Raw genomic sequence first — 26,956 nt, 5'->3', positions numbered from 1 at the left:
GAACAGTCAGCCCTTGCTAATAAAGTGGCTGGTATGTACATTGTTGATGCCTAAATGCTGCTGCTATTCAAAACTGTGGTAATTGTGTATAAGAGACTGCAGCTGATGGAGATACTGCAAGTGGGATGTGGAAAAGTTTCCTAGAAACAGCTCTGAAAGGCATGATTGTAGCTGGAGGAAGTTCTGGAAAGGTCTGTGGCAAGAGCTCTGTTCCTTAGCAGAACTGAAACTGGAGTATCAAATGCAAAATAAAACTTCTGAGAGGAAAAAAGCACTGTGAAGGTCTGGGAGAAGTGTCAGGACGGACATCTCTGTCTTGTGGTCTCTGGACAGCGTCTGTTGCTCAACTGGCTCCTTTTTCCCAATCCATGTTTTCTCAATGCATTCCAGTTTCCTCCCACATGTCTTGCCAAAGATCGTCTGCTTGCTTATTGCTTTCCTCACCAATGAGTTATACTTCTGCCCATGAAGGTATATGTGGTCCTCAGGACTTGTTCTGTGCTAGCCTGTCCACACTAGTAATGCAGTTAGGCAGAGGTGATATTTTCTCCCCCCTTAATAATATGTATTTGGCCTCAGAGTTCATTTGGCAGGGAGAAAGCATGAATCTTTAGAGTCACCAAGTGTTTTATTTACAGTTTCTCCAATGGATGCATGCAAATCCTTGTATATGTAGGTAGTGACTTGCAGTTCATAGTTTGGGAATAACAATTTAATTAATATAAATTGAAGCAAGTTAAGTGTTTTCTCTGTCACCCCTGCTGGGAATGGATATTCCTGAAGTACAGTACCCCAAAATATCCCTGTGAAGGAGGCGACTGTACCAGCATCAGGATTTAAGCTGAATGTTGACCATATTATAAAGCCATTGTGGTACAGCTGCTCTGAGCTGCAGCTCTGAAAATAACAGGATTTGAGCTGGTTGGCTAAACTGAAAAAGTCATGCCCCAAAAACCAAAATTAATTTCCTTCTGACTTCACAAAATAGTATGTTTGAAATTCAATATTAGACTTTCAGTACTTTATTTTAAACCTTTTTTTTTTTTTTTTTTTTTTTTTTACTCTTTTATTGAACCAGAAGGTTTTAAAAATATTTTCAAAAGAAAATGTTTAGAAAGTATAGAAATGTTTTGACTTGAAATCCTGACCTTCATCTTCAGCTGTCAATTCTGATTTGGCTTACCAAATTATTTAAGCTTCTCTAAACAGCATTTTTCAGCAGAAGAAAAACTGCACTCTTTATTGGCTCTTCACACGTGTGTGTGTCTCTGTGTCCCACGTATTTTATTTGTTCAGGAGGTGCTTGGACCTGCCAGCCCTTCTCCACTTAAGACCTGTGGGTAGGAACACTGAAGATATTTCTTGTAATACCTACAGTCCTGGCTCTGCTTTTCAGCTTCAGGCATAGTGCAAGGTAGCTGGGTACGAAGATGGCTTCCTATTTATAAATTTTAATTTGGCAGACAGCAGACTAAGAACATCTTTTTGTAAAGCAGTAAAATTCAAACTGCCCCATGCATTCTTAGGCCAGCAGCCCCTGCCCTGGGGTCTGATGTTCTTTGACAATTTGAGGAGCTCTCTTCTGAAACTCAGCTTCGTTATTTAGGCTTTCTCCCTTCACCATGAGTTATTTCAGAGTCTGGGCTTGTCATGATTTTTTTTTTTTTCCCCAGGAGCTTTATTTCTTTGCTGTGTTTTGTTTTCTCCCCCTAGACAAACATTGGTTCCATCTTGGCATCAATAAATCCCTACAAACCCATCCCTGGTCTGTACAGTGTGGATGCCATAGACCTGTACAGACAGCACCGCCTGGGTGAGCTGCCTCCCCACATCTTCGCCACCGCTAATGAGTGCTACTGCTGCTTGTGGAAGCGCCATGACAGCCAGTGTGTCCTGATAAGGTTAGAGATGGGGAAACCAGCTGCTCTCTGATGGCATTGCATGCCTTGCTCCTGCTGCTCCACTTGTGATGACATACACAAAAATATCCACCCCGTCCTACCCTACCCTTTGCCCATCCCCTGCTTGCTGCAGTGGAAATGGCCCTGGAGATCACTTCTCTGCTGTGGGTGGGATGCTTGTTATCTGGGTCTGTCCTGGATTTGTGAATATAATGTATCTCTTTTCCTTAACAGTGGAGAAAGTGGAGCTGGCAAGACTGAGAGTACCAAGTTGCTGCTAAAATTTCTGTCAGCCATGAGCCAGACCTCCCTTGGGGCCCCTGCATCTGAGAAGAGCACTCACGTAGAAGAAGCCATCCTAGAGAGCAGGTATGGTCACCTCCTGGGTGTACCAATCTCTGTCCCTGCAGACACTGGTGTCTTTGTCAGGGGCACTGCCTTCTGCACTTGGGCATTTGGCCTTTGGAGCTGGGGTGTGGATGGACCTGAACCTGAGCAGAGAGGCTTGAGGAGCTGAGTGGTGCCATGGCAGGGAAACACGGAGGTTGCAGTCTTGCTGGGATGCCTCGTGCTGGCTGCTCTCCCAGCTGCCTGTGGATGAATTAGGCTTCTTTCCAATAACAGCATGGGGCAGATGGGGAATTAATGCTCTACCCGAGGCTGGGATTTCTCCTTCCTTCAGTAACTCACCCCTGTGCCTTGCCTGGCTGCAGCCTCCAGCTCACCCACGCCACTGCACTTTCACTCTTTCCAGCTCTCAGGCCCACGTATTTCATGGCAGTAGCTGCAGGGGTTGTGGGTAGCATCCCTCCCTGCTGCAAGGATGGCTGTTCCAGGTCATTCCCATCTTCCACTGTTCTTGTTTCTGCTTATGGTGAGTCTCTGTCACACTCTGACTCCTACTCTCCACTTGTAGTCCCCACTCTCCCTCAGCCTCCATTTGTTTCAGGCTACCAATGTGTCTGTCTCTCAGAGGTCCTGTGGGCCACCCTGGAGCTTTCTTGCTGTCCAGGCAGGTGATTTTAAGAATAAATGTCAGTGGCAGCTGTAAGGAGCGTGAATGGGGAGTTTTGCTGGGGGCTTCAGCAGGGCCACTCAGAGCTGGAGCTGACACTGGGGAATAACCATCACCCACCAAAACCTTGCCAAGGCGTCAGGCAGGCAGGGAAGCCTATGGTGCCCAGACGAAATGTGTTTGGGAAAGAAACTGGCAGCCATGAGGGGATGGAGACACACTCTGTGGGGAATCCTTTGTGCCAGAGTAGGTCCTGATGCCCCTGTGGGACTGTGACTCACACTGGAGAGGGATACCCCTGAGGGTGAGGGATCATGGCCCACAGGTGACTCATGCTGAAACCGGGACACCACGGGAAAAATGCCACTAAAACTTGAAGCAAAGTGAAGCTGAGGAAAATGAGTAAGAGGCAAAAAACAGCAGAAAAAGTCAGGAAGCAAAGAGCAACAGAAGCTGCTACATGTGGGACTCCAGCATCCTGCACCCTCACAGTCTTGTGAGGAGGTTGTGAGGGACTGGTCATAACCTGAGGTAAAAATGGAATCTGAGGCTAAGAAAGGGGAGCAATATGTATTTGACTTCACTAAAGCCTTGAGAGAAGGGAGAAAAGATGTTTACTTCAGTCTCCATTTTATTGTTTGTGTCCTCTTTAATACCTAAATCCCATGATCAGAAGTTTCTCTTCATCAGGAGTAAATTAAATTAAACAAATTTCCCAAAGCAAGACTGTCTTGCCTGTGTCTGGAGGACCTTGCTGGGGTCTTGCAGTTCAGTTCTGTCAAGGGCAACGCTGTAGGTTGTTTCCAATTTGAGCCTGTGATAGCTGCAGAAACCTCCAGATGAATAACTCAGATGTCTGCAACAGGACCTAGTTGTGTAGTAAGATGGACTACTTTGTGTGTAAAAGTGGCCATCATGTGGTATATTTCAGGACCCAGAATGGAGAGAGGAGGAATGTCTCCTGGAAGGTGGTGACTCAAAAGAGTTACCAACAACTGTGGTTAAAATAGCCTAAGCAGACGTGGAGTATCTAATGTGGTAGCTATTGAGAGCATTGTGATTTTAGACTCTGTAAGTAGAGCAGCATGGATCAGAAGAGTTGCTGCTTTTGGATCTGGTACTTGAGAGACCATTGCTGTATGATTTATCCTACCCAGGTGTGCAGATTTTACCAGGGATATGGGCAAACTGGAAAAAGCTCTTAAAAGCTCTTAAGTGTGATACAGTCACAGCTCAAGATCTGCAAAATCTGCTTTAAAGAGAGCAGCCTAGAAGGCTAAGCCTGCTTAGCAATTAAGTGTAGCTTGACTGTGATCCAGAAAGCTTATGATGGTAGGTAGGTCATTCCTGAGTTTGCAAAATCCCACAACTTCGAGGTGAAGTAAGAGGTCACGACCCATTCTTTGTACATCTCAAGTGCTATGTGAGATATTGCAATGTGAGTGTGAGATAATTTTGTCACTTCTTCTCTGGAGAAGCTGAGGACCTGTCCCAGAGCCAGAAGCTGCTACCACTTCCAAAAAAACTCCTTCTCAGATGTTTACAGTTAAGCTTCACTTGCTCTGCCATTGGCCCTTCTTGGGTTAGCTTGTGGTGGATTTTCATCCTTGCACCCCAGTACATACCTAGGAACAATGCTGGACTCTGTGTGCTTCAGACTATGCTATAAACAAAGCATTATATCAGCTTTCTATCATGCTTGGTGTATTTCTCAGAAATCGGGCTCTGAAAAGTCCCTTTGCATTGTTGATTTTTGTCTGTTTTCCTTCTTGAAAATATCCCAGTCCATTATAAGTCCTGCTAACTTTCCTCTCAGGTTTTGTTCTTGCTTGATTGACTCTGAAGCTCATTTCTCCATGTTGGGTGATGCTGCTGACAGCATATCAGTGTCAACTGTTACAACATTCCTATATAACTTTCCTGATACTCATCCGTCTAATCTTTGAACATTCTTTCTGGTCCTCAGCTATGACTCTGAATCCTGGAGCTGCATATGTTGCAGTATTTCTAAAATCTAGGCTTCACTTTCTGCTGCCCTGACGTGTTGCTGGTCCCCACTGTTTGGAGTCCTGCAGCACATCCACCCCGCTGCGCAGCCCCCTCCTGCTGTGCTGCTCCACCTCATGCAGTTCACTGCTGCACGGATGCTGCTCTGTGATGTCCCTGCTGGCACAGGTGCTTTGCTCAGCCTGGGTACCTGCCCTCCTTCCCAGCTGTATCAGATCACCCACCCCCCTGCTTCGCAGCTGCCACCAGCCTCAGGCACCCATGTGCCTGTTTTACTCCCCATCCCCGAAAGAGTTCTGCACTCGTGTGTGCCCGTTGCCAAGCTAAACTATAAAGATACTTCCTTGTGCTTTGCTTATCTAATATAACTTGATTTAGAGCCATTAAGATTGGATGACTGGTTACCGGGCTCTTGCTGCAACTGTGTTGCATATAACATAACCCTGTCCTCCATTTTTCTGGTTGTCCCATTAATTTTTGTTGGTTCATGGTGTTGGTGTGCTCAGTGGGATATTTCTGTGCAATGTCCTTGTTTACATACTTGTTTCAGAGGTGTGGGACTTGGAGGTCAAATTCTCCAGGGCAAGGAACTTACCTCATGTGTGCTCACCAATTTCTGTGACAGGATTTTCTATGGTAGTAACGCATTATAGCAGCAATTTTATTTCTATGCTTTTGTTTCTTTAAAGTGATAGTTTCATGACATAAATTAGGAAAACACTGCCCAAAGTTTCCTGAAGGTTGTTGTGCCTTTCTCACAACCACATCTCTCACTTACTGAGCAATTGGAAGCCCTGAAGCTTTTAACAAACTCCAGCAGTATCTGTAGTTGAGATTATTTGTCATCTTGTAATTATTAACTTGTGACTAATCTTCTATCTGCCCTGTTTGCAGTGAAATGGCACAGTAGATCAATGGAGATGTTTAAAACATCAGCATTTCTCACCAGCAATTACAGCAACAAATTTTTTTTAAAACTATATTTTTAAATTAAATATATATTTTTAAATTAAACATGACAACACAAAGACTGTTCTTATAATGTCTTTGTTACTCCTTGTTTTTCAGGCCTTCAGATTATTTTAGAGTTGACTAAATTGCAAAAATGAATATTTTAATCCTGGCTTCAGTGCATCAGTTTGAATGGTTTAGGTTTTTCTCTTGTACTGTTTTGTGGAGCAGTGACGAGGCTACATTTTATCTCATTGTTTTCCACATTAGATGAACCTGAAAGGTGACCAGGAGACAAAATTCTTCATTTCCACACCTGTCTGAAATTTGGTGATCATTTTTTGTTTGGGTTTTTTTTTTTTTGTTTATTTACCTGAAGTGGATGATGTGGCTCTCTTAGAATGAAGTTTTCTAATCTATAATGTGTGTATATTCCCGCTGCTTGGAAACTATGTGGCTTGTGTCAACCTAAGTAAATAACAAGTGTTTGTGTGTTCTGGTATTAAATTTCAGTACCAAACAAATCAGTTTAGTACTGTGCTTGTCTATTAGTTTGAAAATGTTTACCTGTAATTTTAAGAGATGGCTTATACTGTCTTCTCTTTCAAAGGTAGATGCAGAAACCAAGGACTAAGTGGTTTAAAGCTGCAGTGTTTGCCCTACACATCTGATGCTTCTGAAAAAAAATACAAGCCTGTATCATGGGTTGCTCTTATGTTAAGCACACAGCCTGGCTGGGTCTTGCCACCTTTCTTTTCCTGAAACAGTATTGGTTGGGAGTGCCCTCAACATCATGAATGTCAGCTGCCCATACTGACTGGGGACTGATTTAATTAACTTCTGTCCCAAAGGTTTAAAAACTATCCAGCAGTGTGTTACTCTTGCCATCCTTCCTTGCTCTTGAGTCCTTCCCACTTGTCCAGTCTGATGCTGTAAAAAATTAATCTCATATGGCAGTGCACACTGTGAATAAGGCTGGGTGCTCACTTTGTTGTAGCAGGGTCAAAGCACCAGTCTTACCTTCATTGCCTTGTTTCTGCAGCCCCATTCTGGAGGCCTTTGGAAATGCAAAGACAGTTTATAACAACAACTCCAGCCGCTTTGGCAAGTTCATCCAGCTGCACTTCTCTCAACATGGACACATCCAGGGAGGACGGGTAACTGACTGTATCCTTTTTTTCAGTGGGCAAAAAATAGTTCGAGTGAGTGAAGGTGAGGAGGCATTCAGAGTACATCAGGAAATCTCTCATCAGAGTTTCTCAAAACTAGTTTATAACTCTGGGCAAATTTGCACTTTAAAGAAGGAGAAAGCTTTTGTTTTGTGGCTCTGTAACCCATCACTCTGGAAATGTTTGTCTAGGGTACTACATTAGGAAGGGACATAGTTTGACTTTTCACTTTGGCATTCACAATACTTGTTACCTAAATCCCTAGATTCTGCTGCCTAGGAAGATCCCTCATCTTGGTTGCTGATTACATCCTGGTTTTCCCACAGGATTGTTCCCTGATGTTAGCTCTGCCAATGAGTTAATGATTTAGAAAAGTGAGACAAAGCAAAGAATCAATATATTCTGTGCAATACTTGTATGCAGAGGAGAACATTAATTTAGAGGTCCAGTTATGATTCCCTGTTTTTGGCTGCCCATCTCCAGTAATTGTAGAATATCACGAGTTGGAAGAGACCTATAAGGGTCATGGAGTCCAACCCCCTGCTTCTTGCAGGACTGCCTAAAACTAAACCAAGTGATTAAGAGTGTTTCCAGAACTCTGACAGACTTGGTGCTGTGATCATTTCCCTGGGGAGCCTGTTCCAGTGGTAGCAAGGACAGGAAAGACTGGGTATAGTCAAATTATGTTGTGCCATGACTGCTTTCTTCCCAGTAGGCCCATGTAGGGTCATGTAGGCCTCCCCAAAAGCTTAGATGTATCTTTTATCTACATGAGGCAGCTAAAGCTGGCTACATTTCTTGATGCTGGTGTTCAAAGCTTACTAGTGACTGCAAACCACACTAATTTCCACTGGAGTAACAGCTAGATGACTTTACCATTGTAAATAACAGGCTTGGATTGTTTAGTCTCTGCTCTTTGTGCTGTTGGTAGATCCAAAATAGCTGTCTCTTGCAAGAGGCAATGAGAACTGATGCAAGACTTGATGTGTGCAATACAGACTTGGATGAGATTGGCCTCTTTATCTCTCTAGGTCTCCCTAATATGTCTCATCCTTTGTTGGGTTAACTCACCATTGTAGAGGTCCTATGCTCTATCTTATCCTGCCCTTCTAAATATCTCCTTGGCACATAATATCTCCATAGACATGGAGATATGGAGAGAGGAGTAGAGAGGAGAATCTGAGATGATGGTTGGGATTGCTCTTTCTCCACTTTCCAAAGCATCTGTTATTTAATGATCTGTTGCTTGTTACAAGGTTCATTCCAGTCTTTCTAAACAATTCTTTGTCAGTCATCAGGAGATCTGTGAATATGTCATTTGTTTTTGTTTTTGTTGTGTCTCCTTAACATGTTCTTCAGATTTACTGGAAAAGGTATGTGTCACCTCTACTGACTGCTGGATGAGGCCCTCTTCATAACATGGTGGGGCAGTGCCAGTTCTTCTACTGGATGATGCTGCCTCTGTCACAGCACAGACAGTAGCTTTCAAGGTGTTACTACTGCAACTGTCCCAGCTGAGGAAAAGGATGGTGGAGGACCAATATTTGTTCTGTATCTATCAGAGTCTGTTCTTCTGTATTTGCTAAATACAGTGCTACAGAAAGACTCCAAGTAAAAGCTGTTCACCAAGGGGAAAGGGAAAGAGAACAAGCTCCTGGAAAGTCAATTACATAGAGAGGAATATGGGGCTACAACTCCACATGTCTCTTATGTAGTTTATTTTGGACTCAGGAACTCACTTAGGAGCAGGGCCAGAACTGTCAGGGTTCAGATTGTCCATGTGTGTGCCCTTGGTGAGCTCAAACAAGACTGTATGTGTTCATTTGTACAGCCATACAAGATCTTGATGTAGAGCTTATATAGACAATGCTATCACTAAACTTGAAGAAATCTCTCTTGTGCATTGACCCTGGAAATATACCTGTGTCCTCATTCTCTCTGCTATTGCAAACACAAGTATGATCTCTTTCTACTTGCCAGTCCTGTTTTTTTTGTTTCAGAACAGAGTGGTACACCAAAACCCTGGAGAGAGGAATTACCACATCTTTTATGCTCTGCTAGCTGGTGTGAGTGGGGAGCAGAAAGGTAATTTCATTTCCTGGCATATGGCTCTGTTCTCTTTCCAGTTCAGCATGTGAAGAAAGTGTAAGTCAACTAGAGCATGGATATTTCTGGTACTTGATATATAACTTTTTCTTGAATACTGTATGGGGATTTCATGGGAAACACAGAAAGGAGAGTAGAGGGAGAGGCTGAGGGTGACTGAATTGCTATATAAGAAAAGACACTTAAGTCACTCTGAGGTGTAGGAAAAACTCAGTGCAAAGTGGAGGGGAGGATTTAGGGAGAAGAGGTAGTGAACCTGGCTAGAGGCAAAGGGTAAAGGGTCTCGATTCACATGCTGATGGGAGCTGTTCAAGAAGTTCACAGGTTGGACTGACAGACATACATTTACAACTACCTGCAGTATAGGTAACAGGAGAAGTAAGAACTTGAAGACCAGCAATGTAGTGGTATGACTAGAGTCACAACATGCCCACTTTCTGAACAAAGGGGTTCAGTAGTGTGTGTGGGGAAGGGAGAGGTGGGTCTGTAAGAGAGTGGAAGCATCCTTTTTGTAGTGCAGTATAACATTTGTGTGTACCTATCCCTGGGAACTGCTGAGCACTGATGTCTTCTGGGAGGCTAGATAGATGGGCAGGAACATGTCACAGTGAACTGGTTTTAAGGGGCTGGGGAATTTCTTCATTCCTTTGTTCTCTGTCTGCTAGTGTAATCAGGTGGGAGAACTGAGCCTGCTGCAGAGTAGAAGGGAATAGGGCATCAGTTCTAGGGAGTTCAGGCAGGGATGGCTATGAAGGTCAATTCGAAGATCCATCTAAATCAAAAGGAAATATTGGGGACCCTGGTTATCTGATCCCCACTTGGAAGGTGGGGCAGGTACTTTGAGAAAACATACAAACCAGGTTCTGTTCTTCAGCAGTTCTCTGCGACTATTCCCCAGCTCCCTCTCCAAGCTGGTGTCCCAGGCTGCTTCATTTCCCTCGTCTGTAATGAGTTTCTATCTTTTGATCATCCTTGTCTCTTTTCTCCATGGATCTTTTAATTATTTATCTTTTTTTGAAATGGGAGATCAAACATGGAGATAGTATTTAAAATCTGTTTGTGCAAAGGATTTATGCAGAAACCTTATTCTGCTTTTATGTTTTGTTCTTCTTCTAAAACTGAAAGAATGGAACTCTTAATCTTTTGACTTCTACTTAGCACTGAGTTACGTGCTCAGAAGTCCTACCGTAACTCTCTGAACCCTGTCAAGTGGAGATTCCTAATTTAGAGGAGTATATAGTTGAGACTATTTTTCTACAAAATTGAATTTAATCTTATTTTTTTATGTTGAGTCAGTTAAATATTGAGAAGTTCTGCTACTCTGCAGCTTGGGATTTGACTGTTCTAAATAATTTTGCATACCATCTGCAAGCTTTGTTACCACACACCCTCCTCTTCTACAGTGCTTTCACTGTCTAGGTGTGGCTTTTGGGGGATATAGAATCTGTTCAGATTAACTCTATCGTTTACTATAGTAAACATGCACACTGGCTTTGGAAACCAAGATCATAGAATGAAAAGGCTGATTGCTGAATAAATTCTTGTCTTTCTCCTCCCTGCCTTTTTTTCCTCTGTTGCAGAAAGCCTTTCCCTCTCTGAGCCAGAGACTTACCACTACTTGAACCAGTCTGGCTGTGTGACTGATGAGAACCTGAATGATGCAGAGATGTTCAGTAAGGTCATGGTGAGTCTTGTCCTAATTTCTCCTGAATGTCTTAAGGATGATTTCATGGGCAGATTTATTTGCTTTAAGCCCAAATTTGGTGTTCAGTGAATCTGAAACTCATACCTACCTTTTTTTAATGGTAAAAACAAGGCTTTAAAAGTGTTTTTAGTGTACAGAAATGGGGAAGTAGTTGAGGATGAACAATAATTTAGGATGATGGAAACTTTGGGAACCATGAACCTGACCTGACACCACATGGATCCAGGGAGCCTTCTAGATGGCCTGATGCAAGAAACCTCACATTGACCATTCAAAGGGGACAGTTTTGTCTGGAGACAGTGGGCTCCAGAAGCTTTCTGATAAAGTTGTACCACCTGTCCAAGTGGCATATTCTAAAATACCACACAGATTTCAATAGATATCTGTAACTTCAACAGGGGTAACAGATTTAGTGGGATGAATATGCAGTTCATGTTTTGTTTGATAAGTGTTTATCAGCCTGAGGGCTCCAGTAATCTTGGTGAAACCAGAAAGGCAATGTGAAAGGAGTGATCTTAGGATTTCAATAGCTCCTGCCTAGGTATGATTTAAGGGAAAACATCTCCTGTACAGCAGAGGTTTCAATGGCAATGTGGTATTTATATTTCAGCTGAAGAGAGGCCAGAGGAAAGAAGAGAACTAGAACCCTGTAGTGCCCCACTGACAAAGCAAATGTATAAAACTTAGGTCCTAGCTCTTAAAGTCAATTTATACCCCAAGACTCAGGCTCAGATGCACTGAGACACTGTGAATATGCTGTACTTTCTCATTATCTAGTAATCTGTTTCTAACCCTCTAGCATTTAATGCTGAAAGCCTGTTTTTAAATCTTGCTGCATGAATCTGCAATTCTAAGCTGGAGTAAATTTAGGGTGTTAAATGAAACAGAGTAAATGATCCAGAGTTATATGGATCTGTCTTTCAGGGAAGACAACAAGGTAGATTGTCAAGCAGTCCAGTGACATCTGTAACCTGTACTGCCAGTGATCAGGGAAGAATTTCCTCAGCCACAGACAGAGAGGCAACAGTAGCAGCAAAGTCCATCTTGAAAATAGGGGAAATGCCCACCTGCCTTAGATGGGGATAGGGTAAATAAAGGACAGAATGGGAGACATTGGTGAAGTGGCTGTGTCATCCTCAAATTTCACTTTGATTCATGATGACTGTGTTCTGAGTTTTACATCATTTACAGGCTGGGCATGAGTGTGGTAGTTGCGTTGTACTGTGGCTGTACATGCAGCCAATATTACCTGTGTGATTTTGCATAGACTGCCATGAAGGTGGTGGACTTCAGTGCTGAAGAAATCAGAGACATCTTCAAGCTTCTTTCTGGCACTCTTCATCTGGGAAATGTTGAATTCATGACAGCTGGAGGGGCCCAGGTTACAACAAAAGCAGGTAAGCAGGACCCAGAGCAACTTGGTAGACCATGCAAAGCTCTAAAAGGCCCCCCAAAAAGACCAGCCTGTCATCCTTTCTCCCTCAGTAATGCTGGTCTGCAGTGCTTTTGCCAGTAGATTCCTTGCAGTTTAACCCGGCAAAAGCATTGCCATAGGATGCATGTCTCCAGAGCACCAATTTGATTTAGTTGGGCTGTTGTCCTGTGATCTTTTTATCGCCCTCAATATTCTCAGACTGAGTCTACAGCCTCACAGATTCTCTTTTGTGTTGAAAGAGTAGGAAAAAATAGGAACAGGGAGGAGTCTTAGATAAATTAATTAATTCTATGATTCTATCTCCAACAAGACAAGAGGACACAATCTTAAGTTGCGCCAGGGGAGGTTTAGATTAGATATTAGAAAGAATTTCTTCACGGAGAGGGTGATTAGGCTATGGAATGGACTGCCCGGTGAGGTGGTAGATTCTCCGTCCCTGGAGACATTTAAAAAAAGACTGGATGTGGCACTCAGTGCCATGGTCTAGCAACTGCTCCAGTGGGTCAAGGGTTGGACTAGATGATCTCTGAGGTCCCTTCCAACCCGGCTAATTCTATGATTCTATCTCCAACAAAAGTAGCCTGTTACAGACTTTCCTGTATCTTCCTTTGAAGCATCTGCTAGTGTGCACTGTGTTGCAGTTACCAATCTGAGCTGGTCTGCTAGAGTGAAACCCTGAACAGACAGAAGCAGTGATTATTTATCAGAAGTGCTTCAAGTCTTTAATTAATTGCCATTCTTCTTGACATCCAATTTTAACAGTCCCATGCTCAGAGACTGCACTACCTTTAGGAAAATATATCTTCTCATTCAATAAATATTTTGCTGGTGCTGAGCTTTACACAATGTTTTGCTCTTCCTGTTGTCATCAGAAAGGCTGACTTAGGTGCTTGTTTGCCTGCTCCGTAATGAGTGCTGGCCATCCCTCAGACTGGATATGTGAGCTTACAACTTTGGGTATGCAAAAGAGACTTAAGTAAAGGGGAGTGCATTTTGTGATGGGACTTAGTCACTTACCTTGTGGGAGTCCCTGAGATGTTATTATTGAGGTGCAGAATATGGATCCCCCATGAGTGTTGGGGATCCCTACAGGAGAAAAAAAGTGTGTCTTCCTTTGTTATTAGTGCTGAACATTGCCAGTGACCTCCTGGGCTTAGATGCTTTCCAGCTTTCTGAAGTACTGACGCAGAGGTCTATGATTCTACGTGGGGAAGAGATCAGCTCCCCTCTCACTGTAGAGCAGGTAAGTGTCCTAGTGTATGCAACTACTTCTGCATTTCCAGGCCCTCTGTCTCCCTCTTGTATAATTCATTCAAGGGTAGGATTTCTCTTACATCCTGTATGTCCTCGAGATTTTGCCCTTATTGGTAGCTCAGGTCCCAAAGCTGACTCCTTTTTAGGCTTTGTAGGGTAGTTCACTTGGAAATGGCATTACATAATACTGGTTTTAAGTCACTTTCACTCACCAGGAATTGTTCATGCTTGTGTCGTGCAGAAGGTACATCAGATGCTTTGTGATAATTGCATGTGTGAATGCTTTTACCTCACAGAACTCCCAGGTTATGCTCCATTTACTGGAAGATAAAAGCTTGCGCACAGTTACCACGAAACATCCAGCTGGTGGTAGATTGTTACCCCACAGTGCCTTCTTCGTGTATCTGTACAACTGCAAAGGAGGACAAAATAAATGGATATGTGATTCTCGTCTTCCAAAACTGTGCTGTGTACTGGAGACAGTTCTGCTTATCTGCTACAGGTCTCTGTGGTTCATTAGTGTTATGCCTATGAAATTTAACTCATGGTGTTGCTGATCACTTGAGGGCACTCTTGGTGTTTTAGGTCCATGCATAGATAACTTCTGCATAGATAAAATCTTCTGTCATTTATAAAATTACTTCTTACAGAAAAAGAAGGAAGAAGCAGCATGGTATAGCAAAATGAACATCTGTAATGGACATCTTGTGCCAGCACAGACTGCAGAGGGTTATCAATCCAACCCTTCCCATACAAAGAAACCAGAGTTACTAGGCTCTCTCTGTTCCATGTGTCTAATTCTCCTTCAGATTTCCCATGGAAGGAATTTCACAGCCTCTTTAAGTATGCTGCTGGAAAAGATTTTTCCTCCTATTTAGATTACCTTTGACATCCCAGCTGTCCACCTTATAAGCTTACACTACTGTGAAGTTTTTCATGTGGTGTTCCCTTTTCTAAGTTAAACAATCCAGTTCTTTCAATGTTTTCTTACAAGTATTTTTCTAAATCTCTTTTTCTGTCCATTTTTTCCCACATCTTTCAAGAAGTGGAGTGCCTATAACCATATTCCGACTGAAGTCTCAGCAGAGCTCATTACAGCAGAGTATCATAGAATCATAGGATGATAGGGATGGAGGGACCTCTAGAGATCATCTAGTCCAACCCTTCTGCCAGAGCAGGATAACCTAGGGCAGGCCACACAGGAATGCATTCAGGCAAGTTTTGAAAGCCCCCAGAGAAGGAAATTCCACAACCAATCTGGGCAGCCTGTTCCAGTGTTCTGTCACTGTCACAGTAAAGAAGTTTCTTCTCATGTTGAGGTGGAACTTCCTATATTCTCATTTGAACCAATTATTCCTTGTCCTATTACTGGAAAGTGATTGGCCTCTTCTTCCTGACACCCACCCCTCAGATATTTATAGATATTGTTCAGATCTCTTCTCATCCTTCTTTACTCAAGGCTAAACAGCCCCAGTTTTTTCAGTCTTTCTTCATAGGAGAGCTGCTCAAGTCCCTTAATTGTCCTTGTAGCTCTCCGTTGGACTGTCTCTAGTATATCCCTGTCTCTCTTCAACTGGAGAGCCCAAAACTGGATACAGTATTCCAGGTGTGAGTAGTTGCTTCTTTTCTTGCTGCAAACACGCCTGCTAATATATCAGAAACTAAGCTTTGTCTTTAAAAACTGGTGTCTTTTTCATAGACTGTGACCTTTCTTTGAAATGAAATTGTGTGAAAATTATTTTTCAGCCTATGATCTGTGATAGATAGCCTCAGTATTCAGTACCACACTTTCTCTTCTCAGCTGTCTGTCCTAAATAAGCCACATCTTTCTATAGCAGTGCATAAGGGTGTATAACAAATTATGCCAGAAAGAGAGCAACAGTGTGCAGTTGTAGTACTCACAAGAGTCTCTCTGAACAGAGCTTTCCCCAGTAGTGTAGCTATTCCTGACATTTGTGCGGGTTGGATCCCACACTTAATGCTTTTAGCTTAGTGAAATACTAAAACTGGAAGAAAATTGTTTTATCAAGTGAATGCTGCTGCTTAGCTGTCATCACTAGTTGAGCCTGTTGCACTGAACATGGTGCATGTAAAGACTGCTCCAGCTCAAGCCCTCATGTCCTGTACCCTTCTATTCCCACTTGTTCATGCAGGAATGTATTGATAGAGCAGTCAGGGATTTCTCATTGTGTAACAAACCTGTTGCTCATCTGAGCTCTGATATTTCAGTAGGAATGGGTAAACTGGCGTGAAAGTGGGCAAAGCTGGGAGGATGAAAGGAGACTTTGAGAATCTCATTTGGGCATTCTCAGTCCCAACTAATAACACAGACCACCTGATGGAGAGAAGAAATACACAGAAAAGGCATTTGTGCCTGTGCCTTGAAATGTTTGCTTCTCCAGGATCCTTCCCCACTTCCAGCATCTTTCTTCCCATTAAGATCCATGCTGTCTTCTTTCCTGGCTCCTTTTTCTATTCTCTGGGATCATGCCTTCTATTTGAGAATTTATTTTTTTTTTCCCCAGAACTTTAAGCCTTGGTTTCTCAGCCTAAATAATGTATGTGTAGGACAGCATATGATCAGCCACTTAATTTGTGATTCTATCTCATGTCTTTTTATTAATTGATGGATTTGGGATATGCCACACTTGTTTAGTCCAAGTATTACCAAAACTTAGAACCAGCCCATTTCTACTACAGCTATGAAGTAGCAAGCTTTTGCTTGAGATTTCAGAAGTTCAATTTTGAACATTCATCTACACACTTGCATGTAACAAGTTGTCTACTGCCTGTTAGTGATTACAATTTATGTTATTTTTTCCACCATGGGATGTTGGGTCTGCTCCAAAAAGGTCTACAGCCCAAGCTCTTCTGGGACATGTGTCCTGGCTGATGGCAAGTCTACCCAGTTTTCCAGTAAGATAATGCTGTTTGCAGGAAAATTTTGGAGAGGGGATTTTTGAGGCTAACTTGGTGACAGAATACTCTATTAAATTCTGCCCTACTAGTTTTTAAAAAATTGAGTGGACACCCATTTGGCAGCTCTACTATCAGGAGTACTGAACCAAGATGCCTCATCTGTCACTGCAAATATTGTCTCAGGTGATTCAAATGACTGCTACAGGCTTAGTCAGGAGGTATTTTGTGACATTCCCTGCACAAACACCTGCTCTGAAACATGTCAAGGATTTTGCTGCTTCTTTCAGCCTCTCAAGTTCAGTTACCCAACGGTCAGATGTGATACATCTGTGTGTGGCTGGGCTATTTGCAAATTCAGTGTTGACTGTACATAAAAATACTGTACCATGCACAGTCAGTACAGAGGCTGAGGCATCTAAAGAGGAATGGAGGAACCTGAAGTCCCATAGAGATTTGTGATGCCCCTTACACCTCTTCTCACTGTGACTTTTTTTCTCTTTGTATTTACAGGCAGCTGACTCCAGGGACTCCCTTGCTATGGCACTGTATTCCCAGTGTTTTTCATGGCTCATTAGCAAGATTAATACAAAGATCAGGGGCAAGGAAAACTTTAAGTCTGTGGGCATCCTGGATATCTTTGGCTTTGAGAACTTTCAGGTAAGGGTTTTGTCCTGTGCAGGTGTGTTTGTTTCAAAGATGCCAGTGCATATAGGAAGAAATTTTGATTGGTATGTATCCCTTATAGTTTAGCATAGGACATTCTTGCATTTCTCCACTGGTGCTTCCCTCTGGGAGCAGCAAGGTATATTTAGGTGTCCATTTCTGCCACCTGTATTCATATAGGCTGATGCTGAAGGCTGTTTTGTTACACAGACCCTAAGCAGATGTGCTGTGATAGGCAATAGCAAATTTTTGTCTTTTAGAGAAATTAAATGTCCAAGCCCTAGGTGCACATGATTGTTTGCATCTGTTTTGCTTTGTGTTGAGAATCCTGTATGTAATGATTGCAGCTGATGAGGGATCTACATTGAGCAGCCATATAGTGACTGCTTAGATATTTTGCAGAAGAGAAATCCAGTTGACCTATCACTTAAGAAATGCTATTCCAATGCTACTTCTTCCTTCCTAAGAAGAAGGGAAAAATGAGTGTCTTCTGCATCCTTTACTACTTTTTAGGCCTACTGAATTAACCTTGCATGAGCTACAAAAGCTGTTCTTCTAGTGGACCTCAACATACTGTCCTACTCATGTCCATGTGACACCCCTTGCCTCTGTGCTCTCTGGCCTTATTCCAGGCCTGGAACCTTCCCCATAGCTTTTATACATTCTTTTAGAGTTCAGGGACAAATGTTAAGTTTTATAATTTTTGTTTCTTCTCAACAGGTGAATCGTTTTGAGCAGTTTAACATTAACTATGCAAATGAGAAGCTCCAGGAGTATTTCAATAAACACATTTTCTCTTTGGAGCAGCTGGAGTATAACAGGTAACAAATGGGGAAAGTGTCCCTCAATTGCTTTCATGGATGGCAGAATGGAGGACATGATTCCTCCTTTGTGCTCCTCGGTCCCTACCTAAGGCAAAAGAGGCAGCTGGGCTTTAGTGCAACTCTGATATGCAACCATATCTGTCTGTGTGCTTTGCCAGAATAGGTCACTTGTCCTCAAGTAAAAAGCTTTCTCCCCTGCAGTATTTGGCAAGTCCAGATTCCATTCTAACTCCCAGCTGAATGGGAAGGAAGCTTTTGGGCTTTAGCCCATTATAACACACGGTCACTGACCTTATTTCTGACTTCAGTAATGATTTACCTCAGGTGGTGATGGTGTTATGCAGGCAGAATCTTGGTATGCAAAAAGCAGAGATCCTGAAGATGGATAGGTATACAACAGCTCTTTCTGTCCTAGGGATTCCTATGGTGTGAAGAGGGCTGTTTTCCTCAGCAAGGAGTTATAAATAAGGCTATTTCTTGGCCTTAAAGATTGTGGGGCCCTCTGCACAGCTGTTTCCCTTCTGTGGGCTTCATACTGGATTACATTCTGTGAAGTACCTGGGAAGTTCTAGAGTGTTTCTGCTTCTAGAGAACTTCGTTAGACAAATAATTCAGTTCTTGCTCTGAAACAGAAGCCTTTATGTTTGTGAATGAAGCAATTGGATAGGGTCAGTGAGGTCAAATGAGAGCAGCCTTGTAAAAGGAGATCATTGAATAGGCAATTCATGAAATTCTGAAGATTACAACACTGCAAGGCTATTTATGCACTCACTTTTTTTCCAGCATTGCAGGAAACTTGTGTTAACAATGGTATCATCATAACAAAAGATTTTTTTCCTGATGATTACATAGGAGTTGAAGTTCCGTGACTAAACTTTGGAAAGAATGAATTTTATTATTGACTACTCATCAGGTTATTCTAGGGTGATGTGATTAAAGCTTATCTTTCACAGTATCAGCTCTGCTTCCTCAACTTTACTAACTAGCTCCATGTATTTCATCATGTGATTAGACAAGGATCTGTGGCACTAGAGACATCTTGACTCATTTGTGATTTGGTTTGTTTCAGAAAACTCTTCTCCCTTCAATTCTGAAAGGTCTTCTTGCTCTTAGAAGGAATCCAGAAGGTGGTCTTGTGAAAATATATGGCCTCTGACAGCCATTGCTACAAAATCTGAAACACAGTGAGCTAATATTTTGTGTTATGAAGATCTTACATTTCCTGTGGGGAATGGATAGCTCTTACCATTCTTCAGAAATGGTACCGGTTTGCTGCTTCCAGCTGTTGCCCACAGGTTTCTGAATGCTTTGAATCTGAAAGTATGAAACCTAGGCTGCAGGGTTTGTAGACAATATCTTCACTGTCTTCCAGATGTTAGCCTTGACCTGAAAGATGTGTATGTCAGAATGTCAGTAAGTAGTTTCACACAAGTCTGTAGTCTTCCTTGGATTCCTGAGCAACAGTTATTTCCAGGCTTCTCTGAATTCTGAAAACAGAAATGGCCTGTGTGAGTATAAGAAGGTAGTGAGAGGAAAAAATGATTCAGCCCAGATTTACAGAATTTCATGGATGATTTTCAAAGCACACTTATTGCACATCTGTATCTATGTCACCTTCCATTTTGAAAGTCTCAGGTCTACTCTGTAAGTCCCCTCCATGTCATGCCAAAGCTTACGTGTCATCCTCTTCAAAACTCTCCCTGAAAAGTTTCTCCCATCTCTTCTTCGTGGACCTATGAACTGTGGTTCAGTCTTTTGGCAGATGTGCTTTAGGCCTCCTTCCCAGATGGGTGGGTCAACAGTTGACTTTTGAAGCTATGTAGCAAAGTGGCCATCATCACCACCACTTGGGCTGATGCTCACTCCTAAAAGAGCAACTGACAGCAACTGCTATTCTTTAGTGCTTGGTGTGGGATATGGACAATAACTACAAGATGAGCATCAGCGTAGGTCACTGAGATGAATAAGAAAAGCTGTCGTCTACTTCCATCCTTTTGTGTCAGCAGTGCATTTTGTGTCCTAATCTTTTTCCTCAGCCATGGCAAAGCCTAATTCGTGCAAGTGGTTCTGAGTCACAGAACAGCTGGTCACAACTTCTCTTCTCCTGCACCTCAGGGCATTGTATCTTGCATTTCACATCTTTGTTCTGTTTGTTCTTGACTGCCAGGGAAGGGATAATCTGGGAAGCCATTGACTGGATGGATAATGCAGAGTGCCTGGACCTTATCGAGAAGGTGAGCAGCTATCTATAACAGTTTCCAGGGATCACATTGGGGACTTCTGATTGTCTTAAGACCTTCCCTGGTGGTTCCTGGTTTAAAAAACAGGTAGTTGCTTAGATCCTCTTCCCATCATAACCTGGCATAAGTGCAATCTCTTCTAGCCACTATCAGCTCAAGAATGCAGATCTCTGAGGCTCATGTTTGAGAGTAATCTTGAGGAGTTTGTCATAGTTTTAGACAGGGAGCAGCCTTTCAGCAAAACCTTAATGTGCATTTTTTGTAAATAATCACTGCTTATGTTTTTCTTGCTGAATGCATTGCCTGGGCAGAATTCTGTGTTCAGCTTAAGGTTTGCTGGGTATATTTCAGGGATCACTGCTTAATATGTTGTCCAGATCTCCAGTTCTTAGCTTGCTATTGTATAATTAGAGCTTTTGCTGACTGTAAAAGCCTGTCTCTTGTTTGGCTGTAGAAACTGGGTCTACTGGCTTTGGTGAATGAAGAGAGTCGATTCCCCAAAGGCACAGACAACACTCTTCTGGAAAAACTTCACAGCCAGCATATGGTAAGTTAGAGAATAACCCAGCAGGCAAATGATCAGTATGTTAGCCCCATCAGCATTTCAAAACTGAAAGTGAAGGTTTTGTTGATATAAAATATGTTCTTTGTGCAGGAAATTTAAAATGCCTTAGGCATGAACCTGCAAGTATTTAATAAGACTGCACTGAAAAAAATTTATGTGAGGAAACCTGCAAGTGGTCTCTTGCTCACATAGAGGGAGTGTGCATTCCACAGGTTGTGGGTAAAGGAGATTTGAATTCATAGCATGGAATGGAGGTCAGGTTCTGCTGTCTGTGACAGGACACAAGGCAGCACCCCAGGCACAGGATGTGGGTGCACTGTGCATGCCAGCTGACTCACAAGAGTCTGCTCCAGAGCACATCAAATCTCTGTCTCCTGGGGCTGGGGCTGGCTTTTGCCTTATGACTTTTAGTGAAAGCTCTCTTATTGTTCCTAATTAATTAAATTCTTTCCTCCTCTTGTACTCTGGACACAGGAGTAGAGGGGCTTTTTCATGCGGGTCAAAAAGTTATCCTGGGGACATAGAAACCACAGTAAGATCACTGTAGTGTGGTCTTACCCTGTCTCTGGTACAGTTAACACTCTGTTCTTAATAGTAAACAGACTGAAAGCAAAGCAAATTAAACCCTGTAGCAGGGGTTTATGGAATCATTTACTACTTCAGTAAGAACACTGTCAGCTAATATGGTTCCTAGACCTCTAATTCAGTATTTATCTAAACCTGAAAACATACAATTTTGTATCCTTTATCTAACTTTCTTCTTAAATCTTATAGATGTTCATATTCTCATTTTTCATATTTGCATCTAAAGTTGCTAGTAATACTCATTGGTGCAAATTGTATACAATAGCAATGAGTTCTGGTTGGATATTTATGCATAATTTTGTAGAAATATTTCCTTTCTTTAGGCATAAATTTATGTCTTAAATTTAGTCCACTGTGGCTTTCCCTTGTATTGTAGCTCAAGGTATATGAGACTGCCTGGTTTACCTTTTTCATTGATGTTGGTATTTTGTTAACTTTTACTATATAACTTATGAATATTTTTAATACAACACTTTCAAGTTGTCTTTCTTATATTTCCTAACCTCTTCAGTTTCTCTCCAAATGGAGGAATTTCAAATCTCCTCTTTCTTTCTGTTTGTCTCTGAATTCCTCTACATCTTTTCTCTATTTTTTTCTGAGATAAATAATCACACCAGAATGCAGTTCCCTTGGTAAGAGCGTACCTGTGGTTTATTGTACAGCAGCATGAGACTTTCAGTATTATTTTGCATTCCTTTATTCCCCACAACATTTTGGTTGCTATTTTTGGTGATTTCTGTGCATTGAGTAGCCTTCTCATTAAGCTGTGTCATAGTGTCACCTCTGTCTGCTTTGAGGGGATAGCAGTTAACGTGGAACCCTAGCAAGATTACAAGAGATGGAAGAGGCTGAGGAATTTGGAGTGCAAGGAGGAGTGATGAAGTAGATAGTGCTCTAGGGTTTGCAATTTTTGAAGGCAAAAGCGTATTTTGTAACAGTTAAAGTCTCTAGAGCTAGGTGGAAAAGCACTGGTAGGCATCCAGCCAGTGTTGCTGGAAAGTCTGAAGGACCTTGTAAGAGAATGAGCCCTGTTTTCTGTGCTTTACAATATGCTTAAGGGCTGGGATTTAAGAGAATATGACCTCTGATACAACTGAGGAATGGAGCAACAGAGGAGATGAGAAAATAAACCAGAAGTGTTGCTGACATGGATGAAATAGATTGACTTGGTAGAGAGGAAGAGAAGGGTAGTGGTCCACACAAGGGAATCAGTAACAGTCATGCCTGGTATAGAAGAGAGTAAAGCTTGTTACTGGAGAAAGATAACTGGGCTGGGGAAATGGAAGAGTAAAGAAATAGGGTCAATATGAAAAGGAAAAAAGGCAATGAGAAGGTTCTCAATAGCATTAACAATTTATTACCATTCAGTACTGCTAAGAGAACTTCAAGATGAAAGAGATGATTTACTAACATAATTGTGCAACATCTTCCTTAAAATTTTTAGTACTTGTATCTGAGAAGGTGTGAAATTATTTTAATTTTTATAAAGTATTCTATGAAATTATAGGCCTGTAATCCTTATCTCACTGGTGGGTAAGTTCACAGAATGTAAATGGTCAGTTACCTCAGTGGAGCGAGGCCTGTGAGACTGTTCCATGTGAGCATCAAAGGTGGCAGTTTTCTGATGATGTACAAGGCAAGGCTGGACTGTGAGGGGCCTTATGAGACTGCTTAGGTTGCAAAATGAGGAGAAATGTAATGTAGATAAATGTAAAACCATGAACCTGAAGGAAAACAGACCCAGTTTCACATTTGAAATAATGGGCCCTGAGCTGACTGCTGCTCTTCAGGAGCAAGACCCAGACAGAGGCTGTGATGGATATTTCCATGGAAACATCAGCACAGTGCTGAAAAATGCAGATCAAGTTTTAGAAATGGCTAGCAAAGAAGAAAAATAAAAGCAGAAAATATTGTTATATATTGTTATATTGTATAATCCATACATCACCTGGACTTTGAACAGTGTACACCACTGGTGGGACAGCTTCAGTATTATGAAAATCTGTTAATGGACACTCTGGGTGCAAGAAATCTGGTTCAGTTGTGGAATGGGCAAGTATTTTAAAGAAAATCCATTTGAAGCTACTAGTTAGGCAGACCTCATGAGAATAATTGGAGTTTGAGGGAGTAATAGGATGAAAATGTTATTTACTTGCCTCCTTCTTACTCTGCCCTACATAGCCACTGCTGCAGGCAGAGTGCTCAGATGGATGGACCTTTGGTCTCCAGTGGCATGGCAGTTTTTACAGGGTTAATGGTTTTCATAGAACAAAGAACGGAGGGGACAAATGCAGAATATAACAGCTAGAAAAAGTAAGGAAAAATTAATATTGAAAAAGGGGAAGAGAGATGCAAAGAAATATCAAATAGAGAGGACAGAAAGGAGATTGGTATGATACTTTCTTTAACAAAGAAAAGATGTGTAGGTGTTCTGCAAAGCTGCCATCTTCCCCGCATCCTGATCCTGTGTCCTGCACCACATGGTTTGTGTGGAGTCCAGTCTCCTCAGGTGTTAGACACACAGGAATTAGCATTTCATCCATGGCATGCTTGCCCAACCTTGATTCTGCAATCCCTTACTCACATGAGACATGCCTTGAGGGGCTGGATTTTTCCATCTTATTAGAACAACATATTTGTAATTTAGCTGCAGATAGCTGCAGCAGATGTGGTCAGGCTCTGCAACAGCTAAGGTCCTTGCCCATCCCAGCATTGTCATAGTCATGGCAGAGTTCCTGACAGCCTGTTTATTTTTACACTATTGTTATAAGAAGAATTTTCCTTTTATTTCAGAGCAACCACTACTATGTGAAGCCTCGGGTAACAGACCATCAGTTTGGCATAAAACACTATGCTGGGGAGGTATGTGTACATGATGTATCTGATGTGTTTGGTGTATCTTGGGCTTGCTTAGATTCCAAAAATCAAGATTCAAAATATCAGGAATATCTCTCAGGGCTGTGTGTTTCTTTTCATTTAGTACTGCACTGTCCCAGTGTCCAGAGAGTGTGATGTGCTTAAAGTAGCAGCATGTCACCAGCTTGGACCTTTGTCTGAGTTTCTGAAATAACTTCTGGTTTAGGGGGGTAAGCTCCATCTTACCTCTGTTATTTATGTTGTCTTTTCTTGGACATTTACAAGCAAACAAAACCTAAAGTAAAAGTCACAAGGAAAATTTGACTTTTGTGGAGGAGGAGAAAAGGCTAAATACCCATTGCCAGAAAGGAAAAGGTCTCCAAGCCTTCAAGGTTAAATGCTGCTCTTAGTTGTGGAGAGATATGGAGCAGATGGAGGTTTTCAAGGGACGGCACCTGCACACTAAAGAAGGATTAGTCTCCTTCTAAAATCATATCTGCTGAGCATTAGTGGTTGGGAGGTCAGGGCACTGTGTGGCATAGTAAGTATTTCCTGAAGTGGAGTACCTCACACCTTGCAGAGGATTTCCCCACACTCATAGCCTGGGCAAATCTCTGCAGCTGTTTCACTTGGCTTTTGGTTTTGGCACTTTTTTTGGTTTTGTTTGTTTGTTTTAGTTTTTTTAATTGATAGCTAAAAGCAACTTTCTTGGTAGTAACTGCAGAGCTCTGGAGCTCTTTTCCGCTGAAAGTCAGTATGTTGGCACATGCTAGCAGTATAACAGAGTAGCTCTGCAGGAGGACTTGTACCTTGGCATGTTCATGTAGAAGTACTTAGTGATTCCTACTGCACTGTTCTACTGGCTCTGTGCTGCAGGTGCTGTATGACGTGAGAGGCTTTCTGGAGAAGAACAGAGACACGTTTCGAGATGACATTTTAAACATGCTGAAAGACAGCAGGTATGCCCCCCTGATGCTTTTGAGGAGGCTGCATCTTTTGGGCTGGGCTAGGGCACATTTATGTAATAAGCAGCCCAAGGAAGGCAATTGCTTTTGTCTGAGTGTCCGACATTATTCTTTACCATTTTTCTCTTTGTGCTTAAGTGTCCTGGCAAAATAAAGGAGAGCTGGCAAAGTCAGATGAGGCACAGATTTAATCAGTACTCTTGTTGTCCCAGTTTTGAAAAGAGTAATAAAAGCATGACATAAATGCCTCCAGGCAATGCTGATTTTTCTCTCTCCTCTCTTCTCTTCTTCCTGTCCCTTTCTTCCTCTTACCTCCCCATCCCCACAATGGTAAATTTTCCCCTGAATGAGTCAAGGCTCTTTGCCATGCTGTTGAATGTCAGCCTTTGTACAGAGGCTGCTTGTTTTCCAGGATGCTTGTTAGTGGAGAGCTTCTGTCCTTATCTCTCTCTGGGACTAGGTATGGCCTCTAATACTATATCCCAGTGCTGCAACATGACCCTAGGTAAATGAGCTGGCTTTGGCCTTGAGCAAGGTCTGGGAGACAGAGGTGCAGCTTAGTAGGAGGAGAAAGGCTTTTAATAACATGTCTGACACTACAAGCTTTTGAGTAGCAACTCTGCCACATACATCTTCTCTGAAGACTGCCGCAGAGTTTGGACTGTGGGAAGCCTTGAAACAACCTGAAGAAGCTGAGTGTGTGAGCTGCTTGTAGCTGCCTTACTTGGACAGTGGCATCTGGGGAACATTTCACCCAGGGCTTGAAGCCAGAATTGTGGTCATTGTTGTCTAGCATAATAGAGGGACTCAGGGTTTTTCAGCAAGTCAGAAAGAGAAATTCTTCTAGAACCAATCATAATAATAAACTGTCTCAAGATGTGCTAGAGAATTTTGTGCCACTTTGTAAGAACCAACACCACCGCCTAAGGAGTGGAGAAACGGTGGAAGATTCCCTAAAGCTGACCTACAATGAGGGTAGGTCTAGAAATCCTCTGGCTACAAAGGGGCTGCAGTGGCAATGAGCATGTCATGGGAGCTAACCATGAGAACTGGGTTGGGAGGGGTGTGACAGTACACAGTCTAGCTGGAATACTCTCAAGGTAGTTTTGCCTGGGGCATATAGCTCAAGGGAGGTGTCCTAGCCACTGCAGGATTGAGATCTTCCTTTGTGTAATGTCCTGGTTGACAGTATGAGATTGGGTTTTTGGCTTTGCAGCTGAGTGTGGCATACAGGGCAGCCCAATAGGGTCTGGGTAGCCACATGGAAAGTATTAAATTCTTCACTGAAATGCCCAGCTGAACTATCTCCTGCAGCCACTCTGTGGCACACCAGGAATAAAAACAAGGTTTCTCACACTAGGATAGGGCCTGAGAATGAGAGCCATTTTCTCACAGGTGGTAAGTGTCTTACATCTTCTTTAATTCTTTTCTTCCCCCTTAGGCTGGACTTCATCTATGACCTCTTTGAGAGAGTCTGCAGTCGTTGCAGTGAAGAGACACTGAAGATGGGCACCCAGAGGCGCAGACCGACTGTCAGTTCCCAGTTCAGGGTAGGATGTTTTCCAAGAGAGCAGCAGGCTTCTATGGAGGAGCAGATGGGCAAAGGAAGGCCTGCAGCCAAGAGAAGTCATTCATCCTTGTTTTGTGTCCAGCACTGAAAATGCGTAGGAATGTTGTGGTGCTAAATAAAAGACAGTGCACTGCCCCAAAGATTTCTGTCTGGTATAAAATGCAAGATGCTAACACTGAGCAGTATGGTAGAGGAAAAGAATACTTTGCTAAGTATATAAAGTTCT

The 26,956-nt window shown here is 42.4% G+C and overlaps 1 protein-coding gene across 1 annotated transcript in view; it reads left to right on the top strand.

Moving 5' to 3' along the window:
* LOC139797756 (unconventional myosin-X-like) overlaps positions 1–26,956 on the top strand; it is a 93,245-nt gene that overhangs the window by 22,556 nt on the left and 43,733 nt on the right. Inside the window, exons 4-18 of the mRNA XM_071747562.1 lie at positions 1,714–1,901; positions 2,136–2,270; positions 6,917–7,041; positions 8,403–8,416; positions 9,044–9,128; positions 10,730–10,833; positions 12,122–12,251; positions 13,414–13,532; positions 16,973–17,119; positions 17,846–17,946; positions 20,117–20,183; positions 20,644–20,736; positions 24,133–24,201; positions 25,072–25,154; positions 26,602–26,710. Coding sequence (XP_071603663.1) covers positions 1,714–1,901; positions 2,136–2,270; positions 6,917–7,041; positions 8,403–8,416; positions 9,044–9,128; positions 10,730–10,833; positions 12,122–12,251; positions 13,414–13,532; positions 16,973–17,119; positions 17,846–17,946; positions 20,117–20,183; positions 20,644–20,736; positions 24,133–24,201; positions 25,072–25,154; positions 26,602–26,710 — 1,569 coding nt within the window. The remainder of the gene's footprint in view (positions 1–1,713; positions 1,902–2,135; positions 2,271–6,916; positions 7,042–8,402; positions 8,417–9,043; positions 9,129–10,729; positions 10,834–12,121; positions 12,252–13,413; positions 13,533–16,972; positions 17,120–17,845; positions 17,947–20,116; positions 20,184–20,643; positions 20,737–24,132; positions 24,202–25,071; positions 25,155–26,601; positions 26,711–26,956) is intronic.

Source organism: Heliangelus exortis, chromosome 6 (genome assembly GCF_036169615.1).
Source record: "Heliangelus exortis chromosome 6, bHelExo1.hap1, whole genome shotgun sequence".
Lineage (NCBI taxonomy): Eukaryota > Metazoa > Chordata > Aves > Apodiformes > Trochilidae > Heliangelus > Heliangelus exortis.
This window is presented reverse-complemented; position numbering and strand designations above follow the sequence as displayed.